The sequence below is a fragment of the Paramormyrops kingsleyae genome, chromosome 10 (genome assembly GCF_048594095.1).
Source record: "Paramormyrops kingsleyae isolate MSU_618 chromosome 10, PKINGS_0.4, whole genome shotgun sequence".
NCBI lineage: Eukaryota > Metazoa > Chordata > Actinopteri > Osteoglossiformes > Mormyridae > Paramormyrops > Paramormyrops kingsleyae.
The window spans coordinates 13,864,029-13,879,469 of NC_132806.1; the positions used below are offsets into that span (position 1 = coordinate 13,864,029).

Below are 15,441 nucleotides of genomic sequence, written 5' to 3' on the forward strand. Positions count from 1 at the left end.
GCAACGGACTGCAAGGGCCTACAAGCGACATGAACCCCAAAGAGAACAGCCGGCCCTAACTTGACAGCTGCTGACCGTAACATAACCAGTCTGTCACTCAGTGATGATCCAGCTGGAATTATGACACATTTCACACAAAACGCAGAGGTATCGTCTGGCTTCTCTGTCTTTGAATTACCAAGTAATTAACACCCTACATTGCTCAGTGGCCACTGGGCCCCGCCCCCTTGGCTCAGACCCTGCCCCTATGACTCCACCCCCTGCTGGTCAGACTCTAGCCCTAGATGTGACATCATCAACTAGGGCTCCTCCCAGTGCCCAGGCAGACTCCCTGTCTCAATGTAACTAATAACAGGGTATGTATCCGGCAGCAACAGGAGGCCCTACGAGGCAGCTGTGACAGCGGGACAAAAGCCAGAGTCCGTTTCGGGACGGTTCTTTAAACATAAAAAGTGCCCAGTAAACGTTTGTGTCAAGCTCCATACCCCCCAGCAACACCAAGTCCTGTAATTACTGCCAAAATGGGCTGCCAGAGCCCCGCCCATCCTCAGGGTCACAGTGGTCCATTGAATCCGCACCACAAGCTGGCTGGTGCTGTCTGCACTGGTCCTTGAACCCCGTGTGGCCCCCGACTTGGGCCCTACCTGCATAGTTGGGGGGGCAGACGCAGGTGTAGTTGTCGATGCCATCCACGCAGGTGGAGTTGTTCTCGCAGTCATTGTCCTCGCAGTCGTCGGGATTGATCTCACAGCGTTGGCCCTCGAACCCAGGCGGGCACACGCAGCTGCACGGAGGGAGAGTGAGAGAGAGGGAAGGGTGTGACGGGAAACTGCGGTACTCTCACTGCCTATGGGACAGCTGGGTCTCAGGGAAATGAAGCAACACCCAGCCCAGGCTGATGCAACTGGGAGGAAGAGGATGAATGTAATTGGAGGTAAGGGCACAGAAAAACTGGTCATCTCATAAATGTAAGAGTTTGTCGATGGTCCTACCTGAACTGGTCCTCCTGGCCTGGCATCACGTGGCAGGTCCCGCCACTGAGGCAGGGGAAGCTGATGCAGGCATTGATGGCTACCTCACAGTTACGGCCCTGTGAAGTGGGGGGTGGTGGGGCAGAATGGGTGGGTGGGGCTTTAGAATAACCATCTGTACCAGCGTCTCTTCACATCACACGCCACTATCTGTATCGACACCTCTGCTTCCTTCAAGTCACTGCTGTCAAACTGTATTACTGTCACACTCAGGGCCTGTTGCTAGGTGACTTGAGATTGGTTGTCTAGCATGACTTTGGCTACATTTATGTCCTGTGATCAGAGTTCTCCCTGCACCCTCTACAGATCAAACCCTTTTCACACATTTTAATAAGTCTGGGGTCACTGCTGGCTATGAAGGGCACACACGCACACACACACACACACACACGTTTGTGGGGACTCTCCATTAATTTCTATAGAAAAAACCCTAATCCCAGCAACGACAACCTTAACTCCAACCCAGCGCTACCCTCAACCAAAAGTAACCAAACAAAATGTAACACTTTTGGAAATTTTTTGTTTTTTGACTGCATAGATTTTTATAGAATTCAGTTTCTCCTTGTGGGAACTGAAAAGGTGGTACATTTGGTTCCCACAATGTAAAATATACATGCTCACTCACACACACACACACACTGACTCTCACTTTGACACTTTTTAAGGACACTAACCCCATTCCACAGAACTGAAAAGTGGATCAAAAAGAATAACAAATGGAAAGTTTTGGCACTTTTAAGTACAAAGGATCTTTGCTGTTTTTTAAAAATTACTCTCTATGTTGGTTTTTTTTCACTACATTCTCAAAGTCAACCCCCCCAAACGAGGGCTTAGTCTAATTAAAAAGGGTGCTCACAGCTCCAGTGTCTCCAGCAGGCCAGAGGTTAAGCCCTGGCTCATATCCGCGGAGCTGCTGACAGTAACCCCACACCCAGATGATGGGCTGGGGTCAGAGGTCAAGTGAGTGCTGTTTAAATGGACTGCCGCTCCTGTTCAATGACGCCAGCTCCGTACTTTTCCTGCTTTGGGGCGAGTTTGGCGGGGAGTTGTCACGGAAATGATCCCCCCGTAAAACAGCTGGCTTCCTGTCTCATTGCTTATGGAGAGCTGAATGATCGGAAGTATGAAAGTAGACCTGTCAACTGCTACCAGCCCACTGCCTTCATCTAAGACCATTTATTAGGGTTGGAGCTTCATTCCAATCCAAAGCTGCATGGAGTTTCCCCAATCAGAAAGGAGATGGGCTCTCCGGACACCATGGTCCTCAGGGAGGCCAGTGGCGTGGCTCACCTTGTATCCGAAGGGGCAGGTGCACTGGTATGAGCCTGAGGGGTCGCCCACACAGGTGCCATTGTGCTGACAGGGCAAGGCCAGGCAGGGGGAGCACTTGGACATCAGGTTCAAATCCACGGGGCCTGGGAGGGGGTAGATGATGGTGAGAGCGAGAGACGAAGATGTAGGGAGAGGAAGAGAGAATGAAAGAATGAGAGAGGGAGAAGGAACGAGACAGTTAAACAGAGAGTTAGAGAGAAGGAAAAGTAGATAATGTCAGTGCATCCCATTGATTCACTCATATCCCGGCCAGGTCCTCCACATCCCCACATCCCGTTGACTCCCACACATCCCGGCTGGGTCCCCCACATCCCACTGACTCACCCGCATCTCAGCCGGCTCCCCAAAATCCCATCCGACTCTCTCACATCCTGCCCGGCTCCCCCACATCCCACCGACTCCCCCACATCCCGCTACATCCCTATAGCTCCCTCAGAACCCGGATGGCTTCCTTGCATCTCAGCCAGCCCTCCCACATACCACCGATTCCCCCACATCCCTGCCGACTGCCTTGTGTCCTACATACCAGCCCTCCTGCATCCCGGTCTTTCCTGGCTCCCCCACATCCCCGCAGACACACCCACTCCCCCGTATCTCAGCCTCCCACATCATAGCCCACTCTCCTGCATCCCCACTGGCTTCCCTGCATCCTGGCCAACTGTCCCACATCCTGGCGAGCCCCCATGCACCCCAGCCCACTCCCCCACACCCCGGCAACACACCTTTGCACTGGAAGCGGTTGAGGGGGGTGGTGAGCAGAAGGCGGTCGGCCATGTCGGGGGGCCCGGTGCAGCGGGCGATGCCTGGCTCCTTGAAGCCCGCCTTGACCCACTGGGAGAGCCAGCGCAGGTCACAGTTACAGTACAGCGGGTTCGCGCCCAGGGCCCTGCAGGACGGGAGGGACCGCGGTCACACGCGAACACACACACAGCCCAACACCTCCCACCATGCCGCTACGTGGCTCACACATAAAATCCCTATTCTCCTATCAGGAGGATCAACAGGAGTCATTGTGACTGTCCCTGCAATTTGGAACAGTGGGGGCACTGTGCTCAAGCTGGACAAGGGAAAGCGGCGACATTCCCATGTCATAAATGCTTTTTACGGGTAATGAGACTTTCAGGTTTGATATACAGTAAAACTCCTTAAACCTCGGCACATCAGAGCGGCCGCTGTCTCCGAGCCCGACGGCGCCGGCATTAATGCAAAGACCCCCCACGCACCCCCCCTTCACACTTACAAGTGGGATAAAGACGTCAAGTGGTTGAAGGCTCCCTCCGGGATGGTCGAAAGGTCGTTCCCATGGAGGGTTCTGAGGGGGTGGGAGAAAGCACACACCCATTGGTCACCAACTCAAGCATTGTCATTGTCACCCGGCCCCATGCCTGCATCTACATCTGGGGGGGTGCCCTCCAGGCACCTTCCCTCGCCTTTCATCTGCCTGCAGACCTCCAGCGTGGAAGGCCCCCCCGCTCAGGGACCCACACCGCTGCAGAGCATACTGGGAAGGCGCCGGTCTGGAGGCTGGCCCAGTGGCACACCCTCCCAGCACCGGCCTTCGCAACGGGTGTTTCTCCCCCGTTTTATTTATCTGTAGCAGATCCAGAATGTTCCGCGGCCCAGAAGATAGATAGCTGGGAAGCTGTGAGGAAGAGTGGCTCATTCATCACAGGTCCCGTGGGGTGGGGGCACTTACAGGAGGCGTAAGGAGCGCAGTCCATCGAAGGCCTGCACCGGGATGCAGCGGATCTGGTTGTAGCTGAGGATGCTGGGAAAGGGGGGGGGGGAGGGCGGCCATTACACATCAGCAAACACTCACGCCCCACCCAAGGTGGCAGGCCCATGTCGTCATGGCAACTTACAGCGTGGAGAGCTGAGTCATGTTGCTGAAGGTCAGTGGAGCGAGCGAGCTGATGCTGTTGTTGCTCAGGTCTCTGCGAGAGAATGGGAAGCTTTCAGTCACGTCACTGACAGGTGACCGCAGCGTGAGTGTGTCCTGATCACTTAACGGCCGTCAGAGTGGGATAACAGCTCCCCATCATTAGATACATACGGCCTTTGGATCTGGCAAATCAATTCCCGATCATGGTATTCTGGCCCGGTTAACTGCCTCTCAATCACTCTTGTGGTATTTGGATCCGGATAATCAGCCATCAGATTCATGGCCTAAGGAAACTGATGACAACTCCCCAATCAGAATGATGGCCGTAGAATCTGGATAACCGCACTTCTGATATATTCCCTGCTTTTGGATACAGATAACTGCTCCCTGATTACATTCATAGCCTTCAGATCCAGATGACTGCTTCCTGATCAGATTCACGGCTTTAAGATCTAGACAAACCGCTTCCTGATCAGCCTTGTTTCCCAAGTTTCCTGTACTGTCTGGTGATTCTGTTTGTTCGGTGTGTCTGGTACCTACATGAGAGTCAGATGCTTGAGGCTCGACAGCTCCTTGGGCACTGAGGTCAACAGATTCCCTTCCAGGTATCTGAAAAGGCAGTGCACACACATACACACGCACTCAGTTCCTGTTTGCCATCATCCTCTGGGCTGCATTGCAGTAGCTTTATCACACAGCTGGCATAAATGCCACCATGAAAAAAAAAAAACAGATCAAATCCCACTGGACAGCCATAAACCCCGCCCACTGACACTGAGCATATGGCAGTTTGTTCTTAAGGAGGAACGTGTACCACGTGTATAGAACATGACTGCAGCACAAACACAGAAAGAAGGATTCAATTCAAGACATAATTTTGCCTCTTTAAAGTCAAACCTCCCCCGAGGAGGCCAGAAATACAAATGAAATATTAAGGAAGCAGCGATGTGGATGACAGTCATTGCACAGGGGCCGGGGGGGGGGGGGCGAGGTGAGACTCTGTTTTCCTACAGGGTCGGCAGAGGGCTCAAATGCTCCCGTCAAATACAAAATTGGCTCTATTTCCCCAAAGAAACCAGCATTTAAGTGGCGTCACCAGCCTGTCCTGGTAACAGTGAGCTCCCCTTCCCCGTCCTTCCTGCCTCCATACAGCCGTAAATCCCCCCACCTCCCCCCAACGCCTTCCCCCATTCCTAATAAAAGCAGTAGAGGGTGGTCAGAAATATTTTATGAGTTAATTATAACTTCACTTTAACAGTCAATAATTATTTCATGCCTGTTTTTGCAGCTTTCTGCGGCCCCAGGGGCTGCTGGGATTTCAGGACGATGCTGCCATAGCTTTCTCGACTGTGTGCGCGTGTGCATGTGTGTGTGCGCGTGTGCATGTGTGTGTGCGCGCGCGTGTACAGAGCCGGCTTGCTCACAGCTCCGTCGCGTCCTTGGGAATGCCCTTGGGCAGCGAGCGCAGCGCCCGGTTGCCGCAGCGCACCACTGTGTCCGAACATGCGCACGACTCTGGGCACCGCGGGGCCGGCTGGCAGCTGCTCTCCTCCGTACCTGCAGGGGGCAGTGCGGTGGCAGTGACAGAGACAGGAAGATGCATCAGCCACAGTTTCCTCACAGACCAGGCCTCCGAGGAGCATTAATAACATTTTAACAAACCACCCACATGACTACAGGGACCTGGACACTGGCGTTCCCAGCAGTGCCTCCCTGCAATTGGATGATAGATTTTCCAGAGTTATCAAGGCCTATTAGGTGGGGGGAAGCAATCATCATAATAAAGATACAAATGTTGAAAATCATGTTCTAAATATTGTTGTTGGCTTGAGAGCACATCCCCACCCCCTCACCCCCCCAGCACACGTGCTGTCTGGCTGCGTCCTGCTTTAATCTACAGCCATGGAGATGGTATCTACCAGAGCTCCAGAGATCACAAAGAAACAGCTCATTAAGGCCTTAATGGGAAGTCAGAGGCCCGGTCCAACAAAAACAGGCTGGGTCTGGACTAGCAGGACCAGGGCGTGTGTGTTTGGGGGGTATGAGCTGTTTTCCTGTAAACCAAATTAGATTTCTGTTGTGATTTTTTTTTCCCTTGCCAGTTTTCTACATCTTTGGTGTAACTCAAGATATCTATAAATAGTGTAAGTGCTGAGGGCGCGGCCACCGGGGGGGGCGTCTTCAGCACCACACACCCGTCTCGGGACGCCTCGGGCCCCGAGGGGGCACATGCCGCATCGTACCGCCTCCTTTCCTGGCCAGAGGAGGGCGGTCCAGACAGAGGCCAAACCACATTTCCTTTTCGGAGTAAAAATTTATGTGTAGCTGAAGGATTCCGGTTTCTCTGGAGTCGCCAAGGAAACGGCCGCCTTTGCCATAAAGCCCAGACGGAGTGGGATATGCATGAGGGAAGAGCCCATGGACCCTGGACTGCTCAGCACAAGTCTGAGACCCTGGTGGATCCAATCCATTTGGGTCGAGATTAGAGACCGCTACCGCAGAACACCAGCTAAAGGCTCATGGCCTTAAACGTCAGACCCAACCTGCTCCACCCATCTCCCCTCCCTGTCTTGGCAGGGGGTGAACACAGCTGGGGCCCAGGGAGCAGTGTGTGTATGGGGGGTGGTAGGCGTACCGTCGCAGGTGAAGTCAGGTCCCGCCACGTCCTGGATGGGAATCTCCTTCAGGAAGGCAGGTTTCTGGCAGCGAGGGTTTCCGCTCACCACCCGCGTCTTCTTCAGCCAGGCTCCGAGCCAGGCCAGGTGACAGTCACACACGTAGGGGTTGGACAGCAGGTTGCTGCGTGTGTGTGTGTGTGGGGGAGGGGGGGGGGGAGGGTGAACAGGAGCACAAAGTGACCCGTTATCCTGCCCCCGAGGCTCAGTCTGCCGCCACCTGCAGCAGCTATGTGACTTAAACTTCACCTGAATTTCTATTTTCCATTAAGCAAATTAGCCGGGAATCGTAACACTAATGATACCAACTTTGCTGGAGTTTTTCTCATCAGGAGTGACCTCAGCACCTCCCTCCCTCCCACAGGGACCGTCTTTCTGAAAGGATCAGTGTGTGGGCCCCTCCTGACCAGGACAGCTGGCCATGCTGGTGAGGTTCTAATCTGGATGTTCATGGCCGTTATTCTCCTGACCCAGACTGTCAGTGCTAAACACAGCATCCCACAAGAGCTGAAGCCTGGATAAATAATCATGGGGGCAGGTCCCACCCAGCCTGTGCCCATGCTGAACACCGGAAGAGGAGGTGAAGGTGCCCCGCCAGAATTAGCCACATGGCTAACATAGCAGCCCGGGTATCAGGACGCGGCGACGCTCACGGTGCGGAGGATATTTTTAGCAGCTCGCCGCTGGAGCGGATTTGGCTGCTCCTGCCGCGGAATAATTAGAGATCTGTTATGCCATGAGAGGAGAGAGAGAAGGGGAACAACAGGAGAGAGAGGAGGAAAAAAGGAGAGGGGGAATGACAGGAGTGAGAGGAGAAAAGGAGGAGAGAGGGGAACGGCAGAAGAGAGGGGGGAAATGATGGGAGAAGAGAGGAGGGAGAAAGGAAAGAGAGGGGGAATAACAGGAGAAAGAGGGGGAAAAGAGGAGAGAAGGGAATGACAGGAGAGAGAGGAGGGAAAAAGGACAGAAGGAAAAAAACAGGAGAAAGAGGGGATTGAGAGGAATTAGAAACAGGAGAGAGCAGGAGGAGAAAAAGAAGGAACAAGATGAAAAAGAAGTAAGGCAGAGAGGAGAGGAGAGGGATCAAATGGAGAAGGAAGGAGAAGAGAGGGATGTGAGGAGGAGGGAGAATTGCAAGTGAAAGAGAGGATGGAACAACAAATGAGAACAGAAGAGAAATTAAGTGGTAGTGAAAATGAGGCAGACAGTGAGCGAGACTAAAAGAGGCAGATGATGTCTTGGTCTCTGAGCAACATGCTTCTGGGATTTTAACTCTGTTCTGGACCTCCACCCCTCAACGCACCCCCCCCCCCCCCCCGGGTGCTGCTGCGGATGGGCTGTACTCACATGGTGGAGAGCGAGTGCAGCGTGCTGAAGGCCCCCGGGGCCACACTGGTGATGCGGTTGTCATACAGGGAGAGCAGACGCACAGAGCTCAGCCCAGTGAAGGTGCTGTTATCCACACAGCTAATCAGGTTACTCCTCAGCATCCTGGAAACACACAGGGGGCATCAGTTGACCAATAAGAGATACTGCACACGCTAGGCAGCCTCCTGACTGGTCGAGCCCAAGGACAGAACTGGGACACAGTGAAATGGGCATCTCTCTAGTCCTCAGCAGGTGATCAAGGACCTGGGCTGTAGGTTCGGACACCAGCTGATGCTCTGAGTCAAGTCTTAATTTTAAGCCCTATACTGGTCACAGGGATCAGAATGAATTGATTAGGATAATGGAAAATAAATAATTACAATCATGAGGGTTATGGGTTATGTGCTTGGGGGGGGCGGGGGGGCGATATTACAATGGGGTTACAGTGACGCCCCCTGTGGTAAGGTGTGCCCTCATCAGCTGCATCCTCAACAAGTGGGAGAAATTGGGGGCGGGGGGGAGTGAGGTGGAGAGCATTAAGGGGCAGACAGATTGGAGAGACCCCAGCCAAAGCAATCAGAGCTTATAACCCTCTGTGCAAACTGGAGAATATAAACCAGACCAGGGAGCTCAGCTTGCTGGTGCTGCCACACGAACAAACTCAATCTGGCCATCTCTCCTGAGACTGGGGGTGGGGGCTAGTGCTTGATTCTGTTTGCTGACTCCAACACGTTCCCCTCCCCAGGTTTGCTAATTACGGGCCGTTTCAGCTCTCTGAAGGCCTTCCCAGCCGTCTGAGGCTATAAACGTCTTGTTTTCTTGTTTTTATATCTAACGAGCAGTATTCATTACCCATGAACCTGCAGTCTTTCTGTGTGGCTGATGTTGCCCTTGGATACTATGAGCCTGAATAAACTGCAGACTTTGCTGTCCAGTGAGGGCATTCTGTTCTGGGGGCGTTTAAGGTCAGTGTTTGCCCGTATTTGCGTGCAGCTGTTTATCGTGTTTGCATGTGCTTTTGCACGGCTGTGCCTCACGTTTGTTTCCACATGTGTCTCTCTGTAAGATGCACCAAACATACATAAATGCACACAATAAACAGGAAGCACATGACTGACAACTCTCCTTTAAAAAAGCCCATTAATGTTCCACCCTGTCCTCACCTGTCCTGCTTATTCACTCCCTTATTGTGCATGTCCCACCCACACCCAGGCCTCTCCCCACCCAAAAACCACCCCTTCTTTACATACTGTCCATTCCTCATCATGGTCCCGCCCACTTCCTGTCCAAGCTCCGCCCCTTTCCTCCTTGCCCCAACCAATCCCCAACCCCACCCTCCACACTCACAGTGTCTTTAGGCCTGTGAGGCCCTTGAACATGCGCCCATGCACACTTTGTAGCCGGTTCCCCGTCAGCAGAAGGTCCTGGATGCTGCCTGCCCCCTCGAAGGCCCCCTCTCGGATGTCACGCAGTTTGTTGTTGCTCAGGTTGCTACACAGCAGAAAAGAGAGACCGAGCTGCAGTCAGGCTGCCCCCCCCACCAAAGACAGCTCGCTCCTTTTAAAAGATGACGACGGGACGTGGCTGTACATTTTGCGCAGGTTTGGAAGCTTCTTGAAGGTCACCGTGGCTTCCAGGACGGCGATGTCATTGTCATTCAGGCGCCTGTTGGGATTAGAGTCAGGGAGAGAGGACAAAGGGTCAGGACGAAGGATGATGGCACAGAGGAGCACAGAGTGCAGAGTCATCGCAGTTTCTCTCCCCTAGGGGGAGCCAAGCGATACTGACGGATCCCATTGGCATCATTCTAAACACTCAGCGTAGCTGTGTGGGGGCAGCTGAATGGTTAACAGCTGCCGTGTGGTGTGCAGTGGGCGGAGTCAGGCCTGACGGTGTGTGAACAGCTGGAGAATGGGGACAGATACACAGGGGTCTTTGCGTGATTGATGAGTGTGCCAGACAGGACTGGCCCGTCCTCCGCTGAGCGCAGAAGGGCACTGCCTGGTTTCCTTGGCGACCGGCGCCTTGGGAGATGCTGACAGTGGATGTCAGTGGCTTTAAATCGAGCCAGTGGAGGTGTATTAAGCACCATGATGCACAAACAGCCAATCTAAGGGCATGGGCTGCAAATAAGGCCTCTATATATTAACAATTAACCTTATCAGGGGACTGTCAGAGGAAATGCTGACCCCGACAGGGCATACATGAGCCAGGCCTTCAGCTGTCAGCCTGCTGGACCTACAGAAGCCAGACAGACAGAGGGTAATGTCTGGCCTGGCTGCTGTGGATCCAAAATGATGACAGGATGCAGTGTGGTTGCAGGTGTGTGCTGGCGTGTGCCCTCACAGGTCAGTGGTGTGGTCTGGCAGGTGGGCAGGGACATGCGTGAGCTTGAGGTTGGAGCAGTCCACCACCGTGCCCTCGCAGCGGCAGCGGTCAGGGCACACCAGGTCCTGGAAGCAGTCCCCACTTAGCCGACTCCGGTAGTCCTCTGAGCCTGGGGAGAAGCCATCCATCAGGCAGGAGGGACACACACACAAACACACACTCACACACACACAGCGAGCACAGGTCCATGTTACCACACTGATGTACGGTGTGACAAACTGAGAAACTGCATTCGAAAAAACATGCAGGAGGGAAGTGAAAAGAAAGACACGGACAGACCAGAACCACACAGAGACAGACCAGAGTCACACAGAGACAGATCAGAGTTACAAAGAGACACAGACAGACCAGAACCACACAGAGACAGATCAGAGTTACAAAGAGACACAGACAGACCAGAACCACACAGAGACAGATCAGAGTTACAAAGAGACACAGACAGAACAGAGTCACACAGAGACAGATCAGTGTTACAAAGAGACACAGACAGACCAGAGTCACACAGAGACAGATCAGAGTTACAAAGAGACACAGACAGAACAGAGTCACACAGAGACACGGACAGAAAAAGAGAGTCACAAACACACATACACTCACAGACACATGCAAACACAGTCAGACACACACAGAAACTCAGAAACACACACACAATGGTTGAGAATAACCCTGGTGACAATGCTGGCTTTTTTTTTGGGGGGGGGGGGGGGCAGGTATGCTTTCACATCTCAGAGAGCCACAGCAAAAACGGAGCCAGAATCCCTACAGCGGTGAAGGGGGAGCCATCTTCAGCCTCGCCGGCCCCTCTCAGCGCTCCCCCTTTTGCTGTCATCCTTTCTCTGTGCTGCCTTGCTCCACTGCGCCAGGGGTAAGCGGGAGTCCCGCAGTGCTATCCCACAATGCCATGCTGCGTGCGGGTGCCCAGCGGTCCCTGGTGCTTGACGGAACCATGTGAAGGCGAGCGCAGGCGGCGGCACATGGTTAGATCAAGCACAAGAGACAGCTGCAGCAGAAGAGGAGGGCGAGGGCGACAGGGGCAACTAAGACAGAGCAGCCAGGAAGCTGGGGGCGTGGCCTGGGCTGGGGGGGCGGGTTGTAGGTGGGGTCATTGAAGAAAGTCTCTACCCCCAACCACACAGACACCCCACTACGTCAAACAGAGAGGCACCCTGAACAAACAGACTAACCAAAGAATGAATTAACGAAAAAAAAAGACTTCAAGGCAGATGGTCCAAAGCAGATCACATTGGCCTGGTAAGAGAGAGTCCTGAGAGATTCCCACTGATACCCAGAGGAAATCCCACTGAGCACGGGCTGTAAATCCCAAACCCAAGCTCACGGCCCCCAGCCCCAGGGCCCTAGTTAGCCCCTCCCATCCTGACAAGGACACACGGTGGCTGATTACCTGAGCAGCGGAACTTCTTGCTCTTCACCTGGCTGATGCGCTTGTTGGCCAGGCGGCGCGGGTGCGAGCAGCGGGCGCCGCTGGTCTCGATGGGATTGTCGAACAGGAAGTCGGCCAGCCACTTCAGGTGGCAGTCACACATGAAGGGGTTCTGGGCCAAATGTCTGATGGAGCACAGAGAAGGAGAGTCACCCTCAACGTGGCTGACACGGGGAGTGACTGTCGCCATGGCAGCACAGCATGTGACGTCTGACACGGGAGCTTCACCCCAGTTCCGGATGCACTATCCGGCGACTCCATGACCCACGATCCTGCCTGACCCTGCCCTGCTCCGCCCTCCCACACCCTAACCCCATCCACCCCAGCCCTGGCCCCACCCCGTCCCCCAGAGGGCAGACCTGGCACTCACAGGGTCTTGATGGACCGCAGGGGTGCAAAGAGGCCTTTGCTGATGGTCTGCAGCTTGTTGTCGTACAGTGAGAGGAGGTTGAGGTTCTGGAGGTCCTGGAAGGTGTTCACTCGCAGGCAGGTGATCTTGTTGGCATTGAGCAGCCTGCAGGCATGTCAAGGTGAAAGAGTGTAAGCATCATGATTAGTACTATACACCACTACCATTGGTATGACTGAAGTCACAGGAAAGGGAGGCCACAATGCACCAATACCACTCCCAGGACAGCTTGGAAACATAGGCAACACAACAGAAACAGGAACAAAGCACAGGGCAGGCTGGAGTAACACAGGCCACACAGCACAGGGCAGACTGGAGAAACAGGCCACACAATACAGGGAAAGCTGGATTAACAGAGGTCACACAACACAGGGCAGACAAGAGAAACAGGCCAGACAGCACAGGGCAGGCTGGAGTAACACAGGCCATACACCACAGGACAGGCTGGAGTAAAACAGGCCAGCCAGCACAGGGCAGACTGGATAAACAGGCCACACAGCACAGGGCAGGCTGGCACAACACAGGCCGCTCAGCAAAGGCCAGACTGGACTAACATAGGTCAAACAACACAGGGCAGCCTAGAGTAACACAGCTACACAGCACAGGCCAGGACAGCACTACTGATTGCATCGGGGCTGGTCCAACTCCACCCGTGTGCTTTGTCCTCATATCATTAGGCTAATGAGGTCTGGGGGCAATGGAGGTGTTTACCACCATATAAACCATGCATTTGTGGGGGCCCCTGAAGTGGCCTTTCAAGTGGGCCCCCAGAAACAACAAACTGGCCCCTGTCTGGGGGTACTGAGGGTAAAAAATAAACCAAAGCAAGTTGCTTGGTGAGCAGCCCGGGGCCCAAGAGCGGCTCCACCCCCCATCCCGTCCCCCACGCACACCGCAAACTGTAAACACACAAACAAGCAGAGACCCAAGCATCTCCGTCTAGTGAAACGGATAAAGAGCTGGAGACACGGGCGGCCCTCTGGGCTCCGGCGTCACGTTTGAGCGATGTTTCCATTTCGACATCCGCATAACCAGGTGTGAGAGACGTACTCTGTAATCACGGTCCATTTAGATGCTAATGATCTCACAAAGGCGGCCGCACGCTGTGGTGAGCGTTCCGGACGAGAGAGAGGTTCTTGGAGGATGTGCAGCACACGCACACAGGTCATACAGAGACAAACAGAGACGCATAGAGACACGAAGCACAAACACAAAAGACAGACGCTGACACACAAAACTGGCACAGGCAGACACAGACACACAAAGTGACACACACAGTCCTCCACCCCCACAGCCTTTTCCAGGGACTTACAGGAGCTGCAGGGACACCAGCCCATCAAAGAGTCCCTTGGGGATGTCGGTGATCTTGTTCCCATACAGGACCCTGTGGGGACACAAGCGTGCTCCATTTACGTAAGCACCTGAAATCATTTCCTGCAAATGCGTTCTGCTCTGGGTACCAGCAGGGGGCCTGGTGGTTAAGGATACACTGTACTTCTGGATGACAGCGGAAGGAGAAGAGTAATCACAGGGCTGCCAATGGTAATGGGACAGAGCGTTGGTGAAAGTGTGACAAACCCGATTCTGCTCCCATAAGGAGCAGCGAAGCTACACAAGGTGCTAATGACTTCCTGAAGCAGATGGGGGCGGATGGGGGGCCTCCTCTAATGTGTCTGCCCCCCCAGGCAGCCCCCACACGTGTCACTCGTCTTCCGGACATTTAAATGGAGATTCAAAGAGATGCCACTGTGCCCCATAGCTGCAGATACTGGCAGATTCTGAGCTGTCTGCGTCCCGCCTTCTTACTGTGCCTGTGTATGTATATGTGTATATGTCCACTCTAATTCCGTCTTACAGCACATTCTCTGTTAGCGCAGGTGTGTGTTTGCAGGTGTGTATTTGCAGGATTATGTTTTTAGGTGTCTGTGCACATTCCACTGCTGTTTCACTTCTCTATTCATCTACGTTAGGTCAGGAATATGTCCACCGCATGTTTACAGTGCACGTTTACACTGTGACTTTACACTGTGTGCTTAACAGTGTATATTTAGTGTGTGTGTATAGCGTCTGTGTATAGTGTGCTTACAGTGTGCGATGGTTTACAACTTACAGTGAGGTGAGGGACCGCAGGCCACTGAAGGCATCAGCTGCAATGTCGGAAATCTGGTTCTTGCTCAGGTCTCTGTCGGAGAGTGAAAGAGAAACAGGGCTGTCACTAGGTGTTATAAAGCAGGGCATTTTCACAGGCAGGGGCAGGGCATGGTCAGGAGTGAGGTACAGCTGGGGGCCGGGCATGGTCAGGAGTGAGGTACAGCTGGGGGCCGGGCATGGTCAGGAGTGAGGTACAGCTGGGGGTGGGGCATGGTCAGGAGTGAGGTACAGCTGGGGCGGGGCATGATCAGGAGTGAGGTACAGCTGGGGGCGGGGCATGGTCAGGAATGAGGTACAGATGGGGGAGGGGCATGGTCAGGAATGAGGTACAGCTGGGGGCTGGATGAATCCCCCCCACCCCTGCACTCTGCACTCACATTCTCTTCAGCTTCTTGTAGAGAGAGAAGGCCCCGGCAGGGATGCTCTTGATCAGGTTCTGCTCCAAGCGACTACAGGGGAGAGCAGATGAGGGTGGTTAAAACACAGGTTCTGTCTGACTGCCACGGCCCGTCCAACTTGGCCACGTCACAGAAGCCCAGTTTTGTGGCCCTGTGGACCTACATGAGGCACCCTAGAGGTAGACAGCCACTACCTAACATGGACCCGATCACTCCTGATTGTGAGAGTGTGTAAGACGGTATGAGAATTTGGTGAATATTAGTGCGTCATTGTGTATGATTTTAGATGTATTTGGATGTGTATTCAAATATGCATTTGATTATATATGTGTATTTTAGTGTATTTAGACATGCATTTGACTGTGA

General features: G+C 53.6%; 1 protein-coding gene across 1 annotated transcript in view; it reads right to left on the reverse strand.

The window, feature by feature from the left end:
* slit3 (slit homolog 3 (Drosophila)) overlaps positions 1–15,441 on the reverse strand; it is a 108,795-nt gene that overhangs the window by 11,738 nt on the left and 81,616 nt on the right. Inside the window, exons 10-28 of the mRNA XM_023794981.2 lie at positions 15,055–15,126; positions 14,637–14,708; positions 13,839–13,910; positions 12,488–12,631; positions 12,079–12,242; positions 10,635–10,785; positions 9,879–9,953; positions 9,636–9,779; positions 8,268–8,411; positions 6,881–7,044; positions 5,670–5,802; positions 4,786–4,854; positions 4,226–4,297; positions 4,060–4,131; positions 3,604–3,675; positions 3,086–3,249; positions 2,322–2,446; positions 993–1,090; positions 645–784 (exon numbers count right to left, since the gene is read on the reverse strand). Coding sequence (XP_023650749.2) covers positions 645–784; positions 993–1,090; positions 2,322–2,446; positions 3,086–3,249; positions 3,604–3,675; positions 4,060–4,131; positions 4,226–4,297; positions 4,786–4,854; positions 5,670–5,802; positions 6,881–7,044; positions 8,268–8,411; positions 9,636–9,779; positions 9,879–9,953; positions 10,635–10,785; positions 12,079–12,242; positions 12,488–12,631; positions 13,839–13,910; positions 14,637–14,708; positions 15,055–15,126 — 2,147 coding nt within the window. The remainder of the gene's footprint in view (positions 1–644; positions 785–992; positions 1,091–2,321; positions 2,447–3,085; positions 3,250–3,603; positions 3,676–4,059; positions 4,132–4,225; positions 4,298–4,785; positions 4,855–5,669; positions 5,803–6,880; positions 7,045–8,267; positions 8,412–9,635; positions 9,780–9,878; positions 9,954–10,634; positions 10,786–12,078; positions 12,243–12,487; positions 12,632–13,838; positions 13,911–14,636; positions 14,709–15,054; positions 15,127–15,441) is intronic.